This window comes from Fonticula alba (assembly GCF_000388065.1).
Source record: "Fonticula alba strain ATCC 38817 unplaced genomic scaffold supercont2.1, whole genome shotgun sequence".
Classification (NCBI taxonomy): Eukaryota; order Rotosphaerida; family Fonticulaceae; genus Fonticula; species Fonticula alba.
Window position 1 is genome coordinate 3,232,148 of NW_009242971.1, and position 17,166 is coordinate 3,249,313.

General features: G+C 66.1%; 4 protein-coding genes across 4 annotated transcripts; 1 reads left to right on the forward strand and 3 right to left on the reverse strand.

The window, feature by feature from the left end:
- Positions 1 to 3,213: 3,213 nt before the first annotated feature.
- On the forward strand, positions 3,214 to 4,262 carry H696_00692 (20S proteasome subunit beta 4; the record flags this gene model as incomplete). The annotated part of the gene is made up of 4 exons (XM_009494572.1): positions 3,214 to 3,378; positions 3,539 to 3,658; positions 3,764 to 3,856; positions 4,059 to 4,262. 4 exons carry the CDS (start codon positions 3,214 to 3,216, stop codon positions 4,260 to 4,262), a joined length of 582 nt encoding a protein of 193 aa, XP_009492847.1.
- Positions 4,263 to 4,865: 603 nt separating this feature from the next.
- Positions 4,866 to 12,689, reverse strand: H696_00693 (hypothetical protein; the record flags this gene model as incomplete). Its single annotated transcript, XM_009494573.1, has 7 exons — positions 12,221 to 12,689; positions 10,825 to 12,090; positions 10,643 to 10,752; positions 8,870 to 10,463; positions 8,090 to 8,630; positions 5,136 to 7,966; positions 4,866 to 5,027 (listed from the first exon to the last, which is right to left on the reverse strand). The coding sequence occupies exons 1-7, from the start codon at positions 12,446 to 12,448 to the stop codon at positions 4,866 to 4,868; spliced, it is 6,732 nt and encodes a 2,243-aa protein (XP_009492848.1). The 5' UTR covers positions 12,449 to 12,689.
- A 136-nt stretch (positions 12,690 to 12,825) lies between these two features.
- H696_00694 (hypothetical protein) lies at positions 12,826 to 14,525 on the reverse strand. Its single transcript, XM_009494574.1, has 5 exons — positions 14,320 to 14,525; positions 14,045 to 14,188; positions 13,809 to 13,882; positions 13,565 to 13,690; positions 12,826 to 13,359 (listed from the first exon to the last, which is right to left on the reverse strand). The coding sequence occupies exons 1-5, from the start codon at positions 14,430 to 14,432 to the stop codon at positions 13,073 to 13,075; spliced, it is 744 nt and encodes a 247-aa protein (XP_009492849.1). The 5' UTR covers positions 14,433 to 14,525; the 3' UTR covers positions 12,826 to 13,072.
- Positions 14,526 to 14,880: 355 nt separating this feature from the next.
- Positions 14,881 to 16,527, reverse strand: H696_00695 (hypothetical protein). Its single transcript, XM_009494575.1, has 4 exons — positions 16,301 to 16,527; positions 16,038 to 16,159; positions 15,740 to 15,905; positions 14,881 to 15,648 (listed from the first exon to the last, which is right to left on the reverse strand). The coding sequence occupies exons 1-4, from the start codon at positions 16,442 to 16,444 to the stop codon at positions 15,025 to 15,027; spliced, it is 1,056 nt and encodes a 351-aa protein (XP_009492850.1). The 5' UTR covers positions 16,445 to 16,527; the 3' UTR covers positions 14,881 to 15,024.
- Between the last annotated feature and the right edge of the window lie 639 nt (positions 16,528 to 17,166).

Consider the following 17,166-nt stretch of genomic DNA (forward strand, 5'->3'; position numbering starts at 1 on the left):
GGGGGGGGGGGGGGAGGAGTGGCTGGGAGACGCGTGCAGCGCGGGCCGGGAACAGGTCGCCAAAGGACGCGCCCAAGCATGCGATAATGTGCAGGCATGCGGGCCGAATGCGCCGGGGTAGGGGACTAGCTTGCGAATGGGATGGCCAGGCCCAGTGCCAGACGGTTGGCATGCCGGGCGGTCCCGAAACGACAGAGCGAGAGCGAGAGAGAGAAAGAGAGAGAGGGGGAAAAAAAAGCCCCCAAGACTGGACGACATGCCCCGGCCTCCCAACGCCCCGCAAGGAAACGGACCGGGAGGCCAGCCCGCAGTGCGTACGTGACAGCGAAATGCCCATCATGGGCACGAGACGGGGGGGGGGGGCCACCGCCGGCCCGGTCATCGTGGCCAGACACGGCTGCTCCCCCCCCTCCCGGGCCCCGGGGCCCGGCTCTTTGGCGGTCGGGCGCCCCCTCCGCCGCATGCCGTCCCGCTGGGCCCTGGGCCGGCCGATGAAACGAGCTCCGCCTTCGATCCAGGTTGGGGGGTCAAAGGGAGCGAGCTGGCGGCCGGGCCGGGCCGGGGCAAGGTGGGCCGGGCCGGGCCGGGCCGGGCCAGGCCCAGGTGTCAAAGGAGCCCGCTATTCGTGCGTCCTCCGTCAGCCCCGAGTGTGAAGGGGGGACCGCACGGGCCAAGGGCTCGCCGATGGTGCTAATTCGTGGGGCGGGCAGGTGACCCGTGCTGGCCTGTTCCCCCTCTTCCCCCCTCCTCCCCCTGAAGAGTGGGGGACAGCGCGCGCATTGCCCAGCAAGAGAGGGCCCTGGGCGGAGGGAGGCGGAACCCGGTTTCTCGACGGCGTGTGGAATTGGACCTCGTCCCCGCGCCCCCCCCCCCCGACCCCTCGGGAGAACAGACCATCAACGGCCAGCCATCTGAGGACCGCGGGACCTAAGGCCATAACAGCGGTCTGGCCATTCCAGCACGCCGGTAGACCGCGAGATGCACATGCACTCCCCCCCCGCCCCTGGCCTGGCGCTCAGGCGGGAAAAGCTCGACAGCAAGCACCCGACGCTGGGGCTGAACAGGTCCTGGGATTAATTATGTGGGCTCTACTGGCTGGGGAGAGAAGGCAGGACTGGGGCGGGGGGGGGGCTGGCGAACGCGCACAGGCGCGAAAAAGGTCCCACCGGCGCCCCCGCTCCCGCGCCCTTCATCCCGGGGGGGTCCGGGAGGACCAGGCGGAGCCCTCAAACACACCGGCTGGTTGCGTCCAAGCCGGCTCCCTGCGTAGTCATGCGCCCCCGCGGAAGGCCGAACTCTGGGGGCGGGACGCGGGGGCGGGGGGGGGGGGCCGGGAGGGATGTTTATTTCCCGAGATTGCCCGGGGGCTGGATATCGTCAAGAGCCAGGGGAGGTGACCTCGCACGCGCGCGCGCGCGCACGCGCGTGCCGGGGCCCGCAGGTGCGTTCATCCCACCCGGCAGGGCTGGCCCCCGGCGCGAGAACAAGCGGCGCCCGCACGCAAGGGAAAATCTCTTGCAAGGAAAGATAGCCCGCCCACATCGGGGCTGCTGTTCCAGACAGAGGCAGGCAGCCCCGGTCCAGGCGCCGCGACCAGAACCGGATGCGTTCCCCCCCCCCCCGTGGGGAGATAGACTCCTTTTTCTCTCAAGCCAACCTTGACGGCACCCGGCGAATAACGAACAATGTGCAGCTGGCTCGGGCAGCTTTCCGATTGAGGCCGGGCTTAGGAGCACACCAGGAAGGACGGGGGGGGGGGGGCAGCGCGGACGTGGCCGCCCGTATCGACCCTGCGCGGGTATCCCCAGGGGGGCGGGGGCGGGGGCCGGGGCGGGGCGGGGCGGGGCGGGGGGATCTGGAGGACGACAGCCACTCTCCCGCGCGCCCGGACTCTCTGGCAGTGGACAGTGGCCGCGCTTTCGCCAGGGCGGCTGCGGCCCCAAATACCAACGCGGAGAAGGGCGGAACAGGACGCATGGAACGGGGCCCGGCGGAACGAGGGACCCGGCCGCACGGTCCAGGGTGCAGAGGGAGGGAATATGTGAAGCGGGGATATTAAATACCGTTATTGGCCGTTTACAAACGCCGGAGTTCCTTTTCCGCCGCCCCCTCTGGCCTGCCCTGTGCGGCGCGTCCCGGGGAGCCCGGCGCCAGGCCAACCAGGCCTTGCTACACATGCGCCGGGGGTCCCCCCCCGCTGCTCGGCCTCTCGCCGGGTCGGCCTCCCGAGAGGATGGCGGGCGGCGAGGGCGTGTCCAGCCGGCGGCCGAGCCGCCCCGCCCGGGTATTATTAGCGCCCAACGCATTGTATCGACAAAACGTGACATTCGATCACATATCACGCCCGACTGCCGCGTGCCCAATCGTTCGCATGAACTTCCGGCCCCGGCGACGGCGGAGAGGCGCCGCCGCCCCCTGCCGATGTGTCTCTCCAAGGGGGGGGGGAGACCCGCTGGTGTCGGCGGCTCGCCCGATTTCCGCGCTGCACCGGGCTCCGGACCGTCGAGACGGATCCTCCTGCTTGACATGATGGTGTGCGTTAAAATGAGGACCGGGGGGGGGGGGGGACCGGCTGGACTGGACAGTGGTTTCTCCCAAGCCGAAGTATGAGGCTTCCGCTTGCCCGCCCTGGGGATGGGCGAGGGCCAGGCAGCGGGGGAGACTTCGCGCACCCCTAGGCTCTAGTTCGGGATAGCATCTCATCGGCATCCCCCCCGCTCCCCCTGTTGTTCAACCGAGTGATATTGCGCCAGGCGACCTTGCCCGACATGTGTGTGTGTGTGTGTGGCCACCATGCCCGCAAGCCCGTGGCGACCGGGGGCCAAAGCCATCTGGGAGGAGAAGGCCGCGGAGGCCAATCTTCCGTCGAGAGCCTGTGGCGTGTCGTTCGGCGCGTGTGCCAGGCCAGACATTCGAGTATCTTCGGCGCGACACCCGCGCCTTTGACACTTTCTTGCGTGTGCATCGGTGTGCATCGGTGTGTCTGGGTGGGTGAGTGCGAGGCGCCCGGGCGATGTCTGGTCGGGTTTTGGAGGGCCCAGCGCCGTTGTCCATGCAGCCCCTTTTTCGCAGGCCACTGTCGGTCAGCCAAGGCCCGTCCGATGCTCCAAATCCCATCCCCCCTCCTCCCCTCCCCCTCCCCCCCCCCTTGCCGCCTCCCTTGCGTTTCCTCCCGCCTCTCCCCCCGCCCTCGCCGCCCTCTTCCACGAAGCCATGGAGACGCTCATCAGCCTTACTGGGAAGGACTATGTCCTGACCGCCTCCGATATGACCGCCGCCCGCTCGATCCTGGTTTTCAAGGTCAACGAGGACAAGACGCGCGATCTGTCGCCCCACATCACGATGGCCTTCTGCGGCGAGTCCGGTGACACCGTTCAGGTGTGTGCCCTTTGGTGAGGGGGGCCCCGCCCTGGCCCTGGCCCTGGTCCTTCCCCCCCCCCCTCTCTCTCTCTCTCTCCCCACCTCCCCCCCGCTGGCAACTCAACTTACACTCCCCCTCCTACCCTCTTTCTGCCTGATCGCCCGGACTACCCTGTAGTTTGCCGAGTTTATTCAGAAGAACATTCGCCTCTATGCCATCCGCAACAACTTCGAGCTTTCGCCCAAGGCCGCGGCCAACTACGTCCGCACCCAGTTGGCCGAGTCCCTCCGCTCTCGCGTACGCCTCCTTGTGTCAGATCTCCCGGGCACCTGTCATCACCACCCAGCGCCGCCACTTCCCCATCCTGCCCATCCCCCTCTTACCTGACCCATCCCCCCACAGAGCCCATACGCCGTCAATGTCCTGATCGCCGGCTTCGACGAGCACGAGGGCCCCGAGCTCTACTGGCTCGACTACCTCGGTACTCTGTGCAAGGTGCGTGCTTTCTCCTCAACCTCCCCCCCCCTCCTCTCCCCACTGGCCTTTCCTGCACCAGCGGGTGCCTTTTTCGACGCCCCCACCAGGCGCCTGACTCCCCTCCCCCACCCCCCCCCCCCCCCCCCCCCCCCAATGACGTCTCCTTTTCACTCACCATCACCCTCTTCTCCTTGCACCCATGCCGCCTGGCCACATGTAGATCCCCTTCGGCGCGCACGGCTTCGCTTCGAACTTTGTCCTCTCCACCCTGGACAACGCCTACCTGCCGGACATGGACCTCGAGCAGGGCATCGCCCTGCTGAAGTCCGCCATCAAGGTGGTCCAGCAGCGCATGCTCATCTCCCAGCCCAACTTCCAGATTAAGCTCGTCAACAAGGATGGTGTCTCCGTGATTGACATCTAAACGGCAGCCCTTCCCTGCCCTGCAGTCGCCTCTCCCCCCCCCCCTCCCCTCCCCCTTGGCACCTGTACTTGTACACTTCCTCTCCCTCCTTTGCTGCCCTGGCGGTCTCCCTTCGTAGCGGGCCACGCGTCCCTGCCCCTTCCTCTTGTACTCTATTTCCATTTCCCCATGTTTCGGGCAACAAAAAGGGGACACCCCCTCTCCCCCATCCGCATATTCCTTCTACCCCCCCCCCTCCCCACGACCAGCATGCGCTTTACTGCCCTGGTGCCTACAATATAAATGAAAGCATTCATTCGGTGGCATTTCCCATGCCACTCCGCAGCGCTGCCTTCCACTGAGCCGAGTCAGTTCCCGGCCCCCATGCGGCGCCACAGGGGCAGCTGGGCAGCTGATGGGGATGGTGCGAATTCTATAACAAGGAGAGCCAAGCCGAGACTTGACAAGGACCGGGGGACACATGAAGATGCCTGGCCATGGTGCCATCATGGTCCGGGCTTCTGTGCACCGGAGTTGCGGCCTTTTGGGGTGGAGGGGATTGCGTCAGACACAGGCCCATGTGCAGGAGGTGTCGGGGCGGCGGGCCGGCGGGCCGGCGTAATGTCACAGAAGGGCGAACGAACCTTGCGATACAAGGGCAAGAAGGTCGGCATCCGTCGGAGGCAGGGTGGACCCCGAGCCCGGAGCGGCCAGGGGGCCGGCCGCCGCGGCCGCGACTGCCGAAACATTGGCCAGCTCCAGGAGACTGTTGCTGATGGCATCAATCTGCCAGGGAACGGGGGGAGGCACAAAATAAAAAAAAAGGCAGGTCAGAGGGGGGGGGGGGAAAGCCAACACAAGGAGGGCACACCGTTGTTACTGAGGAGAGCGCACATCCAGATCAGTCTCCGACCGAGGAGCTGGCCGTGGGAGAGACTGCTGCACTTGTGCCTGGGGCGGCATTTGTGTTTGCGGCTGCTGAAGCACCGCGGCAGGCGTGGGCTGCCGCGGCGGTAGCTGCTGCTGCTGCTGCTGCTGCTGCTGCTGCTGCTGGGAAAGGTCCATCCCCGGGCCGGGATGCAGTGGCTGGTGGAAGGATTTGCCCAGTAACGGAGCGAGGTTGTGGTGTGCACCGCCAGCCAGAGACAGCAGGCTCGGGTCCGTCGGGGCCCCACCAGCTGGCGAGGGCTGGCGGAAGCTGTTCGGCACAAGCCCGACATGATGGCTCCCCGTGCTGGAGGTGCTTGCGTTGGGCGGGGTGCCCAGCGGGAAGTGATGCCGGCCGGCGGAGGCTGCGGCGGCAGCGGCGGCCATCGCCCCGGCATGCAAAGATGGCTGGCCAGTGGCCAGGGGGGTGTTGGGGTCCTGCGAGGCGGCCAGCGCTTGCTGATGGAGCGCGGTGAATGGCGCGGCGGCGGGATTTGCTCCTGCAACCACCCCGGCCCCGCCGATGGTTGCCAGTGGCCCGAAGAGGAAGTGCGGCATCGAGGTGGCCATCTGCTGGTTGGGCAGAAGCCCCGGGTGGAAATTCGGGAAGGGCAAAGCCGGTCCCGAAGTGCTGTTGACCGTCCCACCGGGCGGCACCGTGTTCTGAGACAGCAGGCCGGCCGGCGGGCCCGAGCTGCCGCCTGTGCCGGTGCCCTGTGTCGGCGCACTCGCCACTGCACCGGCCAACAGGCTGGAAAAGCCCGGGATGGAGGCTGCCGCCGAGGCCAGCTGCGGGTGTGACGACAAAATGCTTGCAAGCGAGCTGAGAGTCAACTGCGCATTGGCAGCCGAGGCATTCAGCGGCGAGGCACCACCTCCGGTGAGCGGCTGGTCGGCCGGAACCGGAGAGGTCCCGAGCCCCGGGAGCAGCGTGTGACCGGTTGCCTGCTGTTGATAGTGTTGCTGTTGCTGCTGCTGCTGCTGCTGCTGTTGCTGCTGCAGCTGCTGTTGCTGCTGCAGCTGCAACTGCTGTTGCTGCTGGAGATGCAGCTGCTGTTGGGCCTGTTGGGGCGAGAGGCCGTGGCCCAGTTGCCCGTGGCCTGGGGCACCAACGGTCGGGAAGCCCAAAGCCGCCATAAGCGAGGGATTTGCCAGTTGGGCCAGTGGACCAAGCATGCCGGTGGTGCTACCCATGTGCATCGGCGACAGACCACCTGTCGGAAGGTAAGTGGAGGATGCGCCAGGAGTCCCCCCCGTGCTGGAAGCCGGCGACCCGGATGATGGCAGTGTCGGGGTCAAGAAGGCCGTGCTCGGACCGGGGCCCGAGGCCCCAAGCGAGCCCGACGCCGGCGAACCCGAGTAAAGGGCCGTCATGCCGACGGCGCCGGATGAGGGAGACGCCCCCGTCGGCAGGGTGCCAAGCATGCCAAGGCCAGCGGCACTGCCAGCCACCTGGAAGGGCGACAAATTGGCACCCCCAGAGGCGGCCTGGGCCGGGGAGCCACCATGGCCAGGCGCACTGCCCACACCTGCCAAAAGACCACTCCCCGGGGCCGAAGGATGGCCAAGGGGCGATCCGCCGGTCCCGACCGTCGACGACGGCCCGGGGGCAAATTGATACAGCGACGCCAGCGCCGACAGTTGGCTGGCGTCGGCGCCAACCAGATTCAGCCCCGACCCACCGGCAGCCACCGAGCCCGGTGCTCCAACCATCATCGATGGCAGGGCCAGCGAGCCAAGCGCCGAGGCGGTCAGCCCGGGATCGAGCCAGGCCCCAGCGGGGGTCCCAAGACCCATGGCTGCGGCCGCGGCCGCCGCGGCCGAAGGCGAAGTCCCCGAGCCCTGGAGCTGTTGCTGGAGCTGTTGAAGCTGCTGGAACTGCTGGAGCTGCAGCAGGGCCGCCGTGCCGTCCACCAGGGTCGGCTTGGCCGGAGTCATCGGAGGCTGGTCCTGATTGAGAGGGGTGTTGATGGGAGCAGGTGCCATGATACCGGCACCGGCACCGGCACCGGCACCGGTCACTGGAGCGGCACTCGCCGACAGCGAGGCCAGGTTTAGCAGAGCATCTAGAGGCAACTTCGTATCTAGCAGGGCAGCCAGGGAGGGGTCCGCAGGCAGCGAGGCATTTGTGGCCTGGTCTTGCGCGACAGCAGCAGTGGCAGCGGCAGCAGCGGTGGCAGCGGCAGCGGCGGCGGCAGCGGCAGCCGCTGAGGCAGTCGCACTCTGCGATGGCCGCCGACGGCCGCTGGCTGGCACGGAGCCCTCCGCGGCCGGTGGTTGCGACTGAGATCGGGCTGGCGCACGGGACTTCTTCGGCGTGTCAATCGCCCCCGACTCCCCGGACACCGAGGCATCTTGAGATTTGGCTCCCTTGCGCTGGGCCGCAGAGGGTTTGTTGCTGGATGCTGCCGCAGCGGTGGTCGACTTTTGGGCGGCCTTCGTCTTGGCAGCCGTCGTGCCGGCACTCGGTGTAGGGCTGCCCGAAGCGGCGGGCTTTTTGGCGGCCCGGGATCCGGCCTGCGGTGTGGATGCACGGCCCTGTCCGCGAGCGGCCTTCTCCTTGGTCGTGGATGTCGGCTCGGCCTCCTTTGAGGGAGATGGCGCGGGTGAGCCATCGCCCGGTGCCGCGGCGGGCGAAGCACGTCGAGCACCCCGAGCCGCGCTGGCGGTGGACGATTTCGCCGCCTTGGTTTTACCCGCCGCTGGCGTGGCTGTCGGTGACACCGAGCGACCGGGCGTCGCGGTGGCCTTTCCAGCGCGGGCGGTCTTCGTGGCACTCTTTGGCTTGGTGGGTTTGGCTGGCATTGGATGTGAGTCACTTCAAGTGCTGGGGGCTCGATGTCTGGGTGTCTGTCCGAAAGGGTGTCCCCCGGCCCGCCTTGCACAGATGAGCAGCCCTTCGGACGGGCAGACCGGCGTACCTGGTGTTACCGGCCCGGCGACCGAGGCCAGCAAAAGCAGATCCGACGCGGCGGCTTCGGTGGCCAGGGGCCCCGGCGGGTCTTCCGCCTTAATGTGCACCTGCGAGGCCGGACCCGGGGGCGAAGCAAATGTATGGGTAATGGTCCGGGAGAGGGGCCTTGCCGGCACCGAATCCACAATGGCAATCTCATCATCCGTCAGGGGGACCGAACGCTCATCGGCCGATTGGCTCTCCTCCACGGGAAGGATGCCCTGTTGGCGCCGAGCGCGCACGTCCTCCCCGAGGAGATCATCCTCATCGAGGTCCTCCTCATCCGGGTCCTCGCGTGGCAAGTCCAAATTGTGCGCCGAGAATTGACGCTCGCGCTCTTGCGCCAGGCGGTCCTCCCGGCGGCGGCGCTCACGCTTTTCGCGCTTCTCACGCACACGCTCAAAGGCCGCCGCGGCACGCTCCTCGTCGCGATATTGCTGGGCCAATTGCTGCTGACGCTGGGTGTACCGCCGACGCCGCTGCTGAGACTGCTTAACCAGACGCTTGAGCTACATACAGACGCATGATGACCAACCGCAGGAGATGGGGAGTTTGTCAGGTTAGCAGGGGGGGGGGGGGAGAAAAAGTAAAAAGAAAAGAAGGCGGAGAGAGAGAGAGAGGGAGAGAGACAAAAATGTCAACCTGGCAAGCCATATCAAGATGGGGGATCCTTGCACTCCGTGTAATCAGTCTTCCACGCCTTTTCTTTCGCTTTTTCTTTCACCTGGCCCACGGCACCGGCACGCACCTTCAAGGATTTCTTGTTTTGATAATAGTAAAGAACACACTCGTCCACAGTGCGGCCCCCGAGCCAGCCGGGCTCCACCTGGCGCAGAAGCAAAGCCCCGGTGTCAGAGGGAACCGAGGTGGCCGATGAGCCACCAGCTGCCCGGGCTTGCGACTCACGTTGATGAATGTCGATCAGGGCGTCGGCGCCGATGCCGGGCTCTCGGCCGGCGCGCGGTCCGCCACTGATCCCCCGGCCACCGAGTGCCTGTGAGACCTTGGTGAAATCCTTCGGCCACCGGACAAAGGCCGCCGTGAAGACAGCCCGCTCACGGCCGGTCCATGGCCGGTAGTTCAGCCGCTCGGCCGCCAGCAAGTCCGGCATGCGAGCCACCCGCCGAGAGGTGGCCACATCATGGAAGACCGGCAGCGGGCGAAGGGGAACCATCGGCACACCGGACCGGCCGCCGGGGGTCGGCGATCGCGGCGAAGCAGCGACACTGCCCCTCGGCGATGCTGACACCAGCTCCGGCAATTCGGCCCACCGAGCTGGCAATTGCAGAGCCTGCTCAGGGAGCTGAGTGGCCACACGCGCACGCAAAGCCGCCTCGCGCTCCGAGCTGGCCCGCAGGGTTTCCAGGATTTCCTCCAGTTCGGCCTCCGTGCGGACCGTGTCACCGGCGAAGGGGTCCGCCGAGGAGGACAGCGTCGCACGTCGGCGCGATCCAAGCCGCGTAGACCCCAGCATCGGACTCAGCTCCATGCCAAAGAGTGTGGCCTCGGAGGAGGCACCGGCCAGGCCGCCAGGCCCGTTGACGCCACCCGGGCCGCCGGAGGCATTTGAGCCACCGGCTGCCGGCTGCAAAGCCGCGGCACCGAGCCCACCGGGACCTCCAATCCCCGGCGCGTCAGGCAGCAGGTCCGCCGGCCCGACCGAGGAGTCGCGCGAAGTCTGATCCTGGCGCCAGAGGTCATCGAGACGCGAGCGCTCGGCATGCAGCTCACTTGCCTTGGCATAGAGGGCCGTGCGATTGAGCCGAACGCGGCGCATTACCGCCGCATGGACCGCCGAGAAGCCGGCCGCGGGCTCGGGCCACATCGGCCGGAAGGACCCCTCGGGCCAGGGCTGGCTAGCCGAGCTCGAACCCGGGTCCAGCTCGGTGGCACTCGACGAGCCAATCCAATCGGAGCTCTCCTCGTCGGACTGGTCATCTCCGCTGCTGTCGGTGCCGGCATCGGAGGTCATGGCCTCCGGCGAGGAGACCCCAGTGGTGGCAGAGTCCTCGGCTTCGGCTTGGGTCGCGAGGCTTGTCTCCCGAAGGGGCTTCAGGTCACCGGCTGGCAGGAATCCCGGATCAAAGCCACGCAGCACTGTCTCCGACTGAGCAAGGAGACGAGCCGCCGGGCCGGTGCCCTGCTGGTTGCCGGCCGCAATATCGAGTGCCAATTGCCCGGGGGCCGGAGACCGGGCCAAATCGAAGGCATACAACGGGTCCAGCGGATGCACCGGTTTCTGGTAGCGGAGCAGGATCTGCGTGGAATAGACATCCACCCCGGCCGGTGGCCCCGGGACGGGGTTCTGGGGCTGGGGCTCGGCAAACCGTCGATCCTGGAGCCTGCATGGTCGGTGATTGAAAGTTAGCTCGGGCACGACATACACCGGTACATGTGTACATGTGTACATCTGTACACATACGTGTGTGCGTGTGCGTGTGCGTGTGCGTGTGTGTGTGTGTGTGTGTGTGTGTGTGCAGATGCTTGTTGAGCGCCTTTTTTCGCGGAAAAGAAAACGCACTGAGAGAGAGTCTCGTCCATGGATCGAAGCAATTGGAGGCGACTTTCCAGTGAGGCAAGCTGGTTGTCGAGAATATTGATGCCGAGGGCCACCTCGTCGGAAGTGGGGAGCTGCGCGAAAGGGGGCATGGTCAGGATGTCAGAGACAAGCAGCCTGCAGGGAAGGAGAGATGTCGAGCGTACATTGTTGACATCGATCTCAAAGTGGCCGAACGGCTGAAAATGGGGTTCCTTCCGCACAGGAGCCGGAGGTTCTGCCGGAGGAGGAACCTCTTCCCGCGAGGCCAGGACATCCAGTCCGGGGACTTCACTGTCAGGAAGGTCCCCTTTGGGAGGCATGGCTTCGGAATCAGACTCCGACCGGAGGCTGGGACCCGCCTCGGGCTCGGGCTCGGGCTCGGGCTCATGCTCGGATACAAGCTCGACCTCCAGCGTGGCTTGAACGGCCTCCAGGTGTGTAGGACTGTGGTTTTCAGCCGACACAGGCTCTCTCGACGCCGAGAGGGGATCATGCTGGGCCGAGGGCGGGGAGGATAGCGCCAGGGAGGCCCGCGGAGGCGGGAATGAGGGAGGTGATGAGACGGGCTCCAAAGCCGGGGGGGTGGCCGAGGCTTGTCGGGGCTCTTGAGGGAGCTGCTCCATCGAGGGGGTAGCCGAGGAAGGGGATTGCCGGGAGTTCAAGCCCGAAAGCATGGGCACAGGCGAGGAGACCAGCACGGGCGGAGGGTCCGACTGGGGGTGCGAGTGCGATGGAGACACCATGGGTGATGAGGGCGAGGCCAATGGCACGGAGTCCGCCCGGTGAAGCGGACGCCGGACCATATTGGCAAGCGACGAGGTCGCGGATGGGCCATCAGTCGGGAGAGCCGGTGCCGATGCAGGTCCCAGGTCGGCTGGCTGTGAGGGGGATGACCGCGAGGAGGACTGTACCGTGGAGCCGGGCGGCGGCGGCGGCGGCGGCGGCGGGGTCATCGTACTCGGAGACCGCAGACCCGGGGGGCTGGAGAGGGTCATGAAATCGAAGCCCGTTCGAGAAAGGGAGGAGTCCAGAGTCGATGGCAAGAATGAGGGAATGGGGCCTCCGAGGGCATCCAGCAGGCGAGCATTCAGCCGGGCTGACACACTTTCAGATGCCCCAGCCAGGGACTGGAAGGAGGGGGACGGGACCGGCAGACGCAGCGAGTCCAGCGGCGGGGGAACATATGGCAGCGGCCGCGAGGCAAGCGGATCTGCTGTGGTCAGGCAGGCGTCACTGCCGGGCGAGGGGTTTGCCGAAAGGCCCTCGCTGCTTGGCGTTGATCGATAAGGCAGGTGGTTGCCAGTGCTGCTGCTGCTGCTGCTGCTGTTGCCGCCACCGCCGCCGCCGCCACTGCCAGCGGTGTGGGTGTTGCCGCTGCCGCCAGACCAAGTGTGATCAGGCGAGCGCCCGGGGGGGCCACTCCAGCGCGACTGATCCCATGGGTTAGCAAGCGGGAAGCACCGGATGAGAGGGGATAAGTGGGGCGGTGGGATTGTTGGCGAGGAGGAAGAGGAAGAAGAAGGAAAAAAAAAAGCACGTAAAAGGGCGCAGCGGGCATACTTGGACAGGTGGGGAATCTAGACGGGGAGACCGGTCACGAAGCGGATCAAATGAAGGTTGCCGGTCGTGGCGCTCAAAGCGACGGTATTCCGGTCGACCGGACCGATCTGAGCGGGTGTTTTTGTCCCATGCGCGGCGTTGCTGTCCGAGAGGAGGCGGAGCAGGCGGGCCGCCGCCACCGGGTCCGCCACCCTGCGGTCCAGACCCAGACCCGCCGGAGGCAGACATAATGCCAAAGGGTGGGTGGGAGGAAGGGAGAGAGGGAAGAGGAAAGAGGTAGGAGAGGGGGAGGGGGGAGGCTTCCCTGTCAAGAACAAAGGGAAAGGGGCGAAGAGAGGGGAGGGGGATCAAGCGCTCGCTGGGGCAAGCATCGCCATGCACTCAGAGGGTATGGCAGGTGCGTCAGGCTGGAGGAAGGGAGAGGAGTCAAGGAGAGGGCTGCTCAAAGCCCAGAGGCACGGTCGTCGACCCCCGGCCTTCTGAATGGGCAAGCCCCCAGGAGAACATCGGGGCTGAGGGGAGGGGGGGGGAAGGGGCGAGAGCAGCAGGGCCGCAGAGTCCCCCCCCCCCCCCCCCGGAACACAACAGGTCAGGGATGGAAGTAACCGGGAGGGCAGAGTACATTGGCAGTTGCAAGGAGCGGCAGTGTATTGTGTGCATTTGGGACAAGAGCAAGGGAGCTGGGGGGCCCAGGTGCCGGCGGATGCGGGTGACATGGCTCGGAGGGCGAAGGCCCCCGTTGTACACAGGGCAAAGGCCTGAGGGGGGGGGGGGAGGCAAGAACTGGGAGGGCACGCACGCGCGTGTGTGCGGACTCCCCCATCCCCCGCTCGCCTCGGGGGATCCCCGCGCTCAGCGCATGGTAGCCCGGTCGAGGACGCGCCACGCCTCGAAGGACAGGCCGACCGCAATGGCAATCATCACCAGGAAGGCAATGGAGCAGGGACCACCATTGCCGACGCCTGCCACGAGGCCAGGCGCATTGTGGAAGAGATTCGTGGCATAGGAGGCGCCCGTTTGCGTCAAGTAGAGAGTCGCCACGCGGAAGATCGCCCGGCGAGGGGGCTGCCGCGAGAATGCGTTCATACAGAGCGGCATCATCAGGATGTGGATGTACCAAAAGTAGAGGGCGAGGATGGCTTGGTGACGGGCAGACGGTTAGTATTCAGCAAACTAGCTGCTGACGTGGGTGAGAAGTGGGGGTTGGAGAAGGCGCGCCTACGTGCGCGCGCGTCTATATATATATATATATATATGTGTGTGTGTGTGTGTGTGTGCGTGTGCGTGTGCGTGTGCGTATGGGGGAAGGGGGGAGACAAGGCCATATTCCTGTGCAGGGCGCACCGTAAACAAAGAACGACGAAAGGGAGGGACACGAAGCGCAAGGCACAAAGGCCGGGCCCAGAGATTCGGCCAGGGCGGCAGCATTCATCACCAGAGCCGACATGAGGCCAAAGCCATGGCCGCCCACTTGTGCGAGGGGGTGTGGGAGAGGGGGAAGGGCGAAGGGGGGCGGTCAGCCAAAGGTGGGCCTTATTGGGCCATAGCCGGTGGAGGGTAGTCTTGGACACGGGCGATCTGCACACACCAAAGGCATAATCCAGGCCGTTCCACTTGTTGGCCGGGTTGTCGGAGATGGCATTGATGCCATTCCCGATGCGCCTAAGGAGGACGTCAGCCGGCGGAGGGAGCAAATACGACACATGCATGCACAGAGGCCGGGCGAAGAGGGGCGAGGGGGAATGAGTCGTCGTTGCTGGCGGAACAGATGACGGGAATCATGGCAACAGTGCGAAGAAAGGCGATCCCGCATGTGGTGCGCACATATATAGCCTGTAATAGGCGTAGCGCGCAAGAAACTGGAAGCCCACCGAGAAGGGGATGCTGAACCAGAGGTTCTGTCGGAGGGGGACCACGGCAAACCAAAACAGCGAAGCCAGGAATACTCCCAACAGGTAGATGAACATCCTGGCGGTCGCGCCGAGGGCCAGCCGAAGGAGGGTAAGTGCCGAGCTCAAGGGAGGTGTGGAAGAGGCAAAGGGCAGGGCAGGGCAGGGCAGGGCGGGGGGGGGGGGGGGGGGGGGATTGTGCAGACGTACCCAGTCATCATGAGAATGACTCGGAGAGATTGCGGCAAGATGTGGCGCCAGGTGAGGTACGCCGGAGCCGAGTACGCCGTGAGCAGGCAGCCGACGAAGGTCATGGCACCCATCTTCGCACTTCACGGGAGAAAAGGGGGGGCAGAGGAGAAAAGCGGGAGGAGAGGGGGACAGGAAGGATGAGCCGGCAGGGCAAGGAAAAAAAAAGAAAGTAGAGGTATGGCCCCGGTCTGCCGCCGGATCCCGTCCCATTAGTGCAGCCTATTAACCGGCGGTTGGCCGCTTGGCCGACCGACCAGCTCGCCGGGGGCAGGAATGAAGAGAGGGCGCCTGGCACACACACACACACACACATCATCGGAGGAGTGATCGACGCGGGGCACAAAAGGGGCCGGGGTGTTTTGCTGGAGAGTTGGCACATGTTTCACGTGTTCTCCGGGAAGGGTAGTGGGGAGCACGCTCGGAGCGGGGGCCGGGGAATTTAATGCTTTTTATTGGTTGGAATATCCTGCCGGCTGGCAGTGAGCGTGCCCCGGAGGTCAGGGAAAAGGCCGAGGAGAAGGGGGGGGGGGGGGGGGGGAACAAGGGAAGGAGAGGCATACATGGGCCCGGGGCGGCGAGATGGCCAGGCATTGGCACGCACGCTCGCCTGCATGGGCACGCATTGTGTACGCTCACGCTCGCAGGACGCTGACTCGGCCAGGCTTAGTTGCCGCTCGTGGCGGCGAAGGAGTCGGCAAAGAAGCCGACCGACTGATCGACAAAGTGCGCGGACTTGCCGGCGCCATGGGAGCGAGTGCTGGCCTCGGCCACCCGGCGCAGAGCCTCATCCTGCTTGCGGGCCACCGACTGGGCGATCTCGGTGGCGGTGCTGAGCATATCAACAATCGAGTGGGGGTTCATGCCGCCGGCGCTGACCACGGCCACGGGCGGAGCCCCGGCCTGGGCACCGGTCGACTCGCCACGTGGAACCGGCAGCGCAGTCGCCTGGGCCGACTCCGAGTATTGGGCCGCCCCGCCGGCCAGGGTCTGCACCAGGCACACCCGCCCGGTGGCGGTGGCCGCAACCAACAGGGCCCCGCTGGCACAGGCCTCCTCGGCCGGGGTCGGATCCACCAGGAAGCTCATGCCCACCTTCCACATGGTCATGGAGAGGGGCAGCGCCGCCACATCCACAGGGCAGAAGGCCCGGCGGAGGTCCTCGTCAATCTCCACCGTCGGAGGGGTGCTGCCGGTGTCGATCACCACTCGCGGGATGCGCAAATCGGAGAACGCCGCGCGAACGGCCTGGGCAATGGCATCAGCGGCATTGCCATCGAAGCCGAGAATCTGTCCCAGGAGGGGGGAAGTGGGTCAGGGATTGCAGGGAAAAGGGCAGGGCAGCGAGTGCACATGTGTGGGTCCGTGCACATGTGCGCACCATGGCGTCGATGTAGAAATTCCAGCACACGCTGCCGGGAATGAGACAAAGCTTTTTCAGATCGATGCAGCCGCTGTTGACAAAAATCCGCGTGATAACATGGCCCAGGGTTTCGGCATCGGAGTCGGCATCGCGCGAGTCGACGGCATTGGTGACGGTGGCGGTGCTGTGGGCTGCGTGTCAGGAGGGGGACAAATACGCCTGGCAGGGGGCAGGTGGCAGAGGAACGAGTGGAGGAGGGCGAGGAGGGGAGCAGAGGGGGAGGGGGGGGGGGGGGGGGAGGGGAGGTGGAACGCACCACTCCACATTGCAGTGGATGCGCCCTTGGTCGGGGTTTTGTTGCGAGGGGAGTCCGAGGTCAGCCTTGATGCCGACCAGGATGTCGGTATTCCCGATGATCACTCGCGCTGAGCCATTTGCCTGGACAAGGACCGCAGGGAGGGGAAACGAAAAAAGGGAGAAAGGCACGTCAGCCGGTGGGTAGGATGTGAAAAGGGAGAAAGGGGGAACGAGGATCCACAAGCGGGTCAGCCGGTGCACTGCTCCGGGATGCGAACGAACCTGAGGGAGGAGGCCAGTCTCAAGGATGATGTCGCGCGCGTCCAGGCGCCCGCGGCCGTCCGACCGAACTCCGCTGGCGACGCCCTGGAGGATGAACTGGCGCTCGCTGCTGGAAAGCAGCGGAAGCAGCGACGTGTTGGACATCGGAGCCGAATGGAGGGAGGGAGGGAGAGGAAAGGAGTGATGAGAGAAGAGGGAGGGAGGAGGGAGAGAAGAGGGGGGAGGGGGGGGGGGGAGGAGAGGTGGGAAAGGTTCTATCATGCCCGGCTCGAAGCCCGGAGATCGACTCGACACGCGCGCCCAAAAGAAAAGGCCCTGCCAAGAGAACGCAATCGCCGCCCTCGAGGCGGTGCATCACGTGTGAGAACCAGTGGCACATGATATCCGGTCTGCGCACCCGGTCGGCGACTCCCCGCCAGCACCTGTCTTTTGTTGTCTAGACTCTTCTTCATCGTCGTGCATTTGAGGATGACTGCTCCGGGCGTCCCTGCCCCCGTGTTGCCAGCCAGGGCCTTCGGCCAGGGAAAGCGCTAGTTCGGAGGCCGTTGCCAGTATTGCGCAGGCCTCCCGGTTTAGTGGAGCTGCGGGAGAGGGGGGGGGGGGGGGGGGGGGGGGGGGGGGGGGGGGGGGGGGGCAGATCGGCGCCTCGAACCGGGGGGGGGGGGGGGGGGGGGGGGGGGGGCGCGGGGCGGTGGAGAAACGACGTTCAGCGAGGTCTGTCCTTGCGCCGTTCGAGGCCCGGACGCGAGGGCGCCCCCCGTCACGCCGCGGGCTGGCGGACGGAAACAAAAGGGCAAGTCACTCTTGGAGGTGGGCTACCGCTGGCGTTACCCTCCACCCCGCTCCCCTCCTTCTCCCCCCCCCCC

Excerpts from the sequence above, each read along its gene's own strand:
- H696_00694 (XM_009494574.1), bottom strand. The coding sequence starts at position 14,432 with ATGGGTGCCATGACCTTCGTCGGCTGCCTGCTCACGGCGTACTCGGCT. Across the intron at positions 13,691-13,808 it reads CGGCCTGGATTATGCCTTTG|TGGGCGGCCATGGCTTTGGC; the intron begins GTGTGTGCAGAT and ends CCCTCGCACAAG. Across the intron at positions 13,360-13,564 it reads TTCGTCGTTCTTTGTTTACG|CCATCCTCGCCCTCTACTTT; the intron begins GTGCGCCCTGCA and ends CCCGTCACCAAG.
- H696_00695 (XM_009494575.1), bottom strand. The coding sequence starts at position 16,444 with ATGTCCAACACGTCGCTGCTTCCGCTGCTTTCCAGCAGCGAGCGCCAG. Across the intron at positions 16,160-16,300 it reads AGACTGGCCTCCTCCCTCAG|GCAAATGGCTCAGCGCGAGT; the intron begins GTTCGTTCGCAT and ends GTCCTTGTCCAG. Across the intron at positions 15,906-16,037 it reads ATCCACTGCAATGTGGAGTG|CACCGCCACCGTCACCAATG; the intron begins GTGCGTTCCACC and ends CGCAGCCCACAG.